The sequence below is a fragment of the Lathyrus oleraceus genome, chromosome 3, assembly GCF_024323335.1.
Source record: "Lathyrus oleraceus cultivar Zhongwan6 chromosome 3, CAAS_Psat_ZW6_1.0, whole genome shotgun sequence".
Classification (NCBI taxonomy): domain Eukaryota; kingdom Viridiplantae; phylum Streptophyta; class Magnoliopsida; order Fabales; family Fabaceae; genus Lathyrus; species Lathyrus oleraceus.
The window spans coordinates 322,606,298-322,614,112 of record NC_066581.1 but is presented as its reverse complement, the minus strand read 5'-3'; the positions used below and the strand labels follow the sequence as shown (position 1 = coordinate 322,614,112).

The 7,815-nt window shown below is 34.9% G+C and overlaps 1 protein-coding gene across 1 annotated transcript; it reads left to right on the top strand.

Annotated features, from left to right (window-relative positions):
• Positions 1 to 6,723: 6,723 nt before the first annotated feature.
• On the top strand, positions 6,724 to 7,484 carry LOC127129217 (transcription factor LAX PANICLE 1). Its single transcript, XM_051058484.1, has one exon. It carries the CDS (start codon positions 6,752 to 6,754, stop codon positions 7,232 to 7,234), a length of 483 nt encoding a protein of 160 aa, XP_050914441.1. The 5' UTR covers positions 6,724 to 6,751; the 3' UTR covers positions 7,235 to 7,484.
• The last annotated feature ends 331 nt before the right edge of the window (positions 7,485 to 7,815 follow it).

Genomic DNA, 7,815 nt, shown 5'->3' with positions numbered 1-7,815 from the left:
GATTATGCAATTGATTGTGGTTTCGACACAGTTTATACACTTAAAAAAATTTAAAATTTTAGATTCTTTCATTTTAAAAAAGGGTTAGGATTTTATGCATTCTAATTATATGAAGGGCTAGAGGATAGGGAGACAAAGGATTTTTCATTACAATTGATTTATATAAAGATTCAATTATAAATCCATATCATTTTATTTTAATTTTTGATGTACTCGCATAATGGATTCAATAGCTAGCACAATGAGATGTATGTTTTTTTTTTTTGCAGATAATATAATCATATTTGAAAAGTCGGAGAAGGATTTAAATTAGAGATTGAAGACTTGAATACAACTTTTAGAAATACAAAGTTTTTGCCTAAACAGAAGTAACACGGAATATATGAAATGTTTGTTCAATAAAATGAGAAGTGTTTCTAACCTAGAGGTGAACTAGGTCGACCATTGTCCCCAAAAGAGGAGGTTTAATCATCGGTCCAAGTCACTCCACCAAAGCATTGAAGATATAGTGTAATCTTCATATGGAGCTCTACACTGGATTCACGCCAATGGATGATGCCTACCATTAGATGTCATCGGAAGACCTCCCATATTCTACGAGGAAATGGAAGGGAAAATCCATAACTACCTTCATATATAAGGAATTTCGTGTGAGACTTGAGGTATGCTCTCTCTAACTCATAACTTACTTTACTTCAGTTTCTCTTATTGACTTGGATGCTGGAGTGTTGACCTTGCATGTCCATTATGTGTCATCGTACTAAAGATCCACTCCAACACATCAAGATTCAAATCCATTATTCCACCAAGCATCTATGGTTCCCCAACGTAACAGTGGCGTCGTGTGTAGGAACTCGAAGTTTGCACCGGGACCTTTAGCCTCGTCTAAAAGCAACTATCATGCGCTGGCCAAAATAGTCTCACATTGTTTCGGAATCAAGGCTAAGGATAGTTTATATAAAAAACTCACTCACCTCTACTAAACAGAGAGAATTTTCAAAAGGACAAAGTTTTGAGGTTTCTCACACCAAAAGAGGACAATAACTCTTAGTCAAAGTGTCACACACTTGATGTCGACTAAAATATCGATGTCGTCTATGGGTATAGACTTTTGATTCCTTCAAATTTCCATGTTAAGATTTCTTATGATCCAAAGTCACGAATCACAATAACCATTACACTTGAAAGAAGAAGATGAATTTCGATTCATCCATATAAAACTTCATAACTCTTCCAACATCTAGATCGTCTCATACCTTCTCCATTAATTCAGTTGGTATCTAATCTTCTAGCAAGATAGGTACTCTACTATGAAGTTCACTCATATCATCAGTAACAGTCCAAATATAAGAAGAAGGTAGGTTCATCCTAGGGTATTGAGACCACAAGAAGGTGGATGGAAAAAGAATCACAATAGCTCAAAGAAAAGCAATCAGAGTTTGTAGTAGGAGAAAAAGATTGAAATATATGCAAATAGTGAAAACATGGTTATAGAGGTGAAATAACTTTTATACGTTAAGGTGATGTATGTAAATAAATGGTCCCAAATTAAAGAAAATGGGCATATAAAAATAACAATAGGATTTTCATTGATTCTGTAATGGCACTCGAGTACACTAGAGTACCCAAAAGGGAAGCTCCACACCATATTCTATGGAACTAGAGATGCGTGTAAGAACGACACTACAAGATGTATCAATGATGAGACTATCATTTAATGTGCCAGTTTACAAAGTCACTCACGCCAGCTCTAGGATCTTTCCCATATCTCACAACAGTGGTCTAAACATAGTAAGCCCGACCCGATTTTCTCAAAGACGTCTCATTATTATGCCACGATAGGCATAAGGGGAAACTGTTCTGGGACAATAATTGGCCTAAAAAGAGGAGGCTTAATTATTAGTCCAAGTTGCTCCACCAAGCACCGAAGATACAATGTATCCCTGCTCTGGAGCTCCACACTAGATCCACGCCAGGGGTTATTTCCTACCCAATTAGATGTTGTCGGATGGTTTCCTACATTCCATACCAAAATGACAAAGAATGTATATAATCGTCATTCATATATAAGATATTCCACATAATACTTGACGTATTATCTCTAATATATAACTTAATTTACTCATCATTCTCTTACTGACTTAAACATTAGGACCTTTCATGTGCACTCCCGTATCGTCGTACTGAAGATCCACTTCACCTCATCAAGATTCAACTACATCATTCTACCAAGCATTTTTGGTCCTTTAGCGGAACACCCCACAACCAAAATTTGGACATATCTTGTCCTTTTAACATGTAATTTTTTCTATTGGTGTGAAGTTACATTCTATTTGATAATATAAACATATTTTTGTTGAGATTTAATATAATCCAAGTTGTGTGTGGCTCAAGCCCAAAACTATAATTAGGTTTTAGGGTTATTATATTTGTTACTTAACATTAAAGTCACTTAGATGTATCTAAATAGATACTTTGTAATTCAGTTTTGTATCACAACCATTCTTTAATAATGGTAATCCTTATTTCCTTATTATCTCTCTCTCTCTCTCTCTCTCTCTCTCCCCCCTCACTAAAAGTGCCTCACCCACTAACAAATTGGTATCTAGAGCTCCGATTAGGTTCTTGATCATGTTTTCAAGAATCTCACGTCAGTAATCGTGTTTCCAGGATCGCGGGTTGTTAACCAATCGTTGCAAAGATGAATGGTACTAATGGAATTCCAAATTGTCTTCCAATTCTTGACGGTAATAATTGGATCTGATTGAGAAAACATACACAATCTTTATTTGACTTTCATGAAACTCTTGAAGTGGTTACTAATGGTGTCCCTGAGCCTGCTGAGAATGCATTTGATGTTTAGAGAGTCACGCACAAGAAGGCCAAGAAGAAAGATTGCACGACTGCATATTGCATTCAATCGGCGATAGATTAGGAGAATTTCGACAAGATATCTCATGCTCAATCGGCGAATGAGAAATGGGATGTTCTTGTCAAGTACTATGAAGTTGTCAAATTGTAAACTTTATAATAATAATATGAATTGTTGTAGATGGGAGAAGATGAAAAGATTGTAGGCTATGTGTCAATGGTGCATAATCTCGTCCATCTCATGAAGGGTTAAGGTAAAGCCCTGGCTGATAAGATGATAGTTGAGAAGGTAAGTGTACGTTAACCTCTCACTTTGATCATATTATTGTAGTTATTCAAGAATCCAACAATCTTACAACCATGAAACTAGAAGGTTTCGTTGGTTCGTTGGAGGCACATGAGATTATGATTGTTGAAAGGAAAAGGGTTCAAGATTTGATACAAGCACTACAGGCTCAGGATTGGAAGAAGCATGGTGGTTCCAATAAATTCAAAGGCAAAGGAGACAAGACTTAGAGCAAGAAGTCTTGGTCGAATTCTCAAAAGCATAAGGTTAATGATAGGGCTTATAAATCCTTGAAAATAGGAGAAGGAGACTCATATCAGAAAGACAAAGATAAAAAAGGTGTGGAGTGTTATAACTGTGAAAAATTGGGTCACATTTCCAGGAATTGTTGGTATAATAAAAACAAGGGAGCGACAAAAGGCAAGGAGGAAGGAACGAACCTTGTACGCCAAGATTCATATGATTATGAAGATATGATGGTTATTGTTATAATTGAGATAACCATGTCTATTCCAACAATCGGTTCCTCGACTTAGACTGCTTGAATCACATGACTGGTCAAAAAGTGTGGTTAGTAGATTTCGATTCGTCGAAGAAAAATAAGGTTAAACTAGTTGATAATAACTCATTGTAAACAGAATGTATTAGCGACATAGTTATTCAAAGGAGAAATAGAGGAAAAGTTATGATAAAAAATGTACTCTATGTACCTAGAATGAAGTGCAATCTGCTAAGTGTTGGACAACTGGTCGAAAAAGGTTTCTTACTTATTATGAAAGGTGGAGCCTTATAACTATTTGACACTCAAAATAATTTGGTTTTCAAATCTCCTTTGTCGAAGAACATGACATTTAAGACCATGATTAATTCAACTGAAGTACAATGTCTAAAAGTTATTGCCGACCACAAGCATAGTTGGTTGTGGCATTTGAGATTTAGACATTTAAGCTTTTGATCACTCAATCAACTAATTACTCAAGATATAGTAATTGGTATACCAAGTCTGGAGATGCCCGATAAACTCTGTGAAGGTTGTCTAGTCGGAAAGTAATCCAGAAAGTCTTTTATATCATTTATGCCAATGGGATCCTCCTTCATACTCAAAGTTATACAATCAAATGTATGTGGCCCTTTTGAAGAGCATACCATTGGTGGAAATATGTATTTTATTTCGTTTATCGACAAGTTTAGTCGAAATTTATGGATCCGTGAGATCAAGCGAAAGGATAAAGTATTCGAAATCTTTAAGAGATTCAAGATGCTTATCAAAAACCCGAGTGAGAAGAAGGTCAAAGTTCCAGGAACATATGGAGATGGCGAATACATATCCAAGATGTTTGAAGAATCATGTGAAGAACATGGTATTGATCATGAGGTAGCTGCTCCTTACACGTCTCAACATAATGGAATAGCAGGAAGAAGAAATATGGCCATATTAGACATGACGAGATGCATACTTAAGTATAAGAATTTGCCTAAATCCTTATGGGGTGAAACTGTTTTCGCTATTGTTTATACTCTCAACAGGTGTCGTACTAAGAATTTGAAGAACAAGATTCCTAAAGAAGTTTGGAGTGGAAAACGATCATCAGCGAGTCATCTTAAGGTATTTGGCTCTATGTGTTACAAGCATGTTCCCGGTGCTAGAAGAAGGAAACTTGATGACAAAAGTGAACCTATGATTCTGGTAGGATGTCATAAAACCGGTGCATACATGTTGTTCAATCCAATTAATAAGAAGATCGTGATAAGTCGAGATATTATGATTGATGAAAAATTTGTCTGGGATTGGAATTCTAGTGATGCAATTGATAAGCCGTTGATGAAATAGGATTTCGATGAAGAAAGTAATGATGTCGAAGTCTAAGATATTGGTGATATCCTAGTCGAAGTCGAAGCAGTTGCTAACATGCTCGTCACATTCGAAGTTGAAGATGGTGTAACTAGTACTAGTCAAAGATCTCAAAAAACTAGATCTCGCCTAGAAAGACTTCAAGATTATGAAGTGGTTGGTGATGACGAAGTCACAATAGATGGAGAATTAGTTCATTTGGACTTACTTGCAGGTCCTGAACCAATAAACTATAGTGAAGTCTTAAACAATAAAAAGTGGAAGTCAGCTAAGGTCGAAGAGTTACAAGCAATCGAAAGAAACAACACATGGGAGTTATTCAAATTGCCAACACATTCAAGTTGAAGCACAATGTTAATGGGTCGATAGCGAGACATAAGGCAAGATTGGTAGCTCGAGGTTTTCTTCAGAGAGCAAGCATCGACTACTCTGAAGTATTCGGTGCCCCAATCTCATGGTACTCGAGAAAGCAACCTGTGGTGACATTATCATCGTGTGAGGCTGAATATATAGCAGGATCCTATGTTGCTTGTCAAGCAATTTGGATCAAATCTATGCTTGAAGAAATGGAAGTTGAAGTAAAGAAACCCCTGGTGTTGTAGATTGACAATAAGTTAACCATAAATCTTGCGAAAAATCCAGTTTTGCATGGAAGGAGTAAGCACATCGAAGCTAGATTTCATTTCTTAAGGGATAAGGTAAATCGAGGTGAACTTGAAGTAAGAGATTGCTCAAGCAAAACACAATTGACCGACATTTTCTCCAAATGATTGAAGATCGAAAGATTCTTGAATTTGAGAAAGAAATTAAGAATAGTTCAGATCGACTATAATTAGCATTTATTCGACAACTTGAATTATAGGGGGTATGTTGAGATATAATATAATTCAAGTTGTGTGTGGTCCAAGCCCAAAAAGATGATTGAGTTTTAGTAGTCAAGTCACTTAGATGTATATAAATAGATATTTGTAATTCAATTTTATATCACAATCATTCTTCAATTATAGTAATTCTTATTCCTTCATTCTCTCTCTTTCTCTCCCCACTAAAAGTGTTTGACGCACTGACAATTTCCTATTACTCGAAACTAAGGGCCTATAGGGGTCTTATCTAAGATTACGAGCTAGCAACAATTTTGCCCTGATTTTTTTAAAGATCGGTGCTACATCAGATTAATGGTGTAACAATATAATTAATTCATTTAATTAAAGGATTAAATCAATTAACTTTAAAATATTTAACTGTCATATAGATGAGTTAACTAGAATTTGAATTGTAAATTAAATTAATTAATTATCCAAATTAAATAACCATAATTTTATACATAATTTATTGGATATCATAAAAGTAAAAAACAAAACATACATGTATTATTATTCTAAAAAATCAAACATTGAAATATTTGACTAAACCAAACTTAATCACAGTAACTTACTTCTACTCTAACCATATTCAATAAAAAAACTTGTACTACCATATTATAAAGGCCATAATTTGTAGTTTAATACAAAGTTAATAAATAAGAGATTAATGAGAAGCAAAAGAGCATAAAGAAAAGAAAAACAAACCACCAACCCGGGTCCCTGCCTACAAACATCCGTATCCTACGCCAAAGATTGACTGATTTCACATGACGACATTTCTTCTCTCCCTTTCATTCTAAATCATTACACCAATTTCTCCTATATAAATACACTCTTCTACTAAAAAATATTCAAACCATAGTACAAAAACTCTCACACATGGATTGCAACATTCCTATTCCTATCTCTTCCACTTCAGGGTCATCTTCAAAGGCAAAAGAGAAGAAAAAGGCTGTGAAGAAAAGCAAAGGATCATCGGTGAAACTTTCAACTGATCCACAAAGTGTTGCTGCGAGAGAAAGAAGACATAGAATCAGTGACAGGTTTAAGATTCTTCAGAGTATGGTCCCTGGTGGAAGTAAAATGGACACTGTTTCTTTGTTGGAAGAAGCTATTCATTATGTTAAGTTTCTTAAGACACAGATTTTGTTTCATCAAACAATGATTAACTTTGTTGATGATGTTGATCATGAGGCTTTCTCACCAATGTTCCTTCCTAATGATAACACCATTGATCAACATAACATTTTAGGTTCGGTTGAATCTGGACAGAATTTACCACAGTTGCCACTTGAGCAGTTTTGTTTTCAACAAGGTGATGAAGATGGCAAAAACATGTTTAATGCTAGTATGAAATATTAGTCACCTTAATTAATTAATTAATGTCTCTATCTTGTTTTTTTTGGTACTAGTATATGTAAATTAGATGTGAACTTTTATAATGGTTAAAATGCTATATATGTAGTGTATCTTATCAGTGATGTTAATGTAGCGAAAGTTTCAATGTGGATTTTGCATGTAATTGTTGCATAGTAATACTAGTAGCGTATTGTCTATTAAAAAGCACTTTATTCTATGTGCTAATTTGGAACATGTATGGTTTTAGCAATTATTTGTATTGATGTCTTGAGTAGAACAAAGTTTTTGAAAGAGACAACAAAAATTCGTATAGTTTTGTGTTTTGGTAGCATTGAAGGGTCAATTTGGCTAGGGTCGCTTTCCTTTCTTTACTAATTTTGGACTATTCTTATTCTTATGTCATATGTATGATTTGCCAATTTCAAACTATTATTTACCATGAGTTTTAAGATTCGCGGTACGGTTTGAGCGGTTTTGACGATAAAAATCATTCGAACCGCAAGAGAAAAAAATATGCGGTTTGGTTTGGTTCGGTTCGATTGACGTTTAGAAATAAAACCAAACCAAACCAAACCAATGCGGTT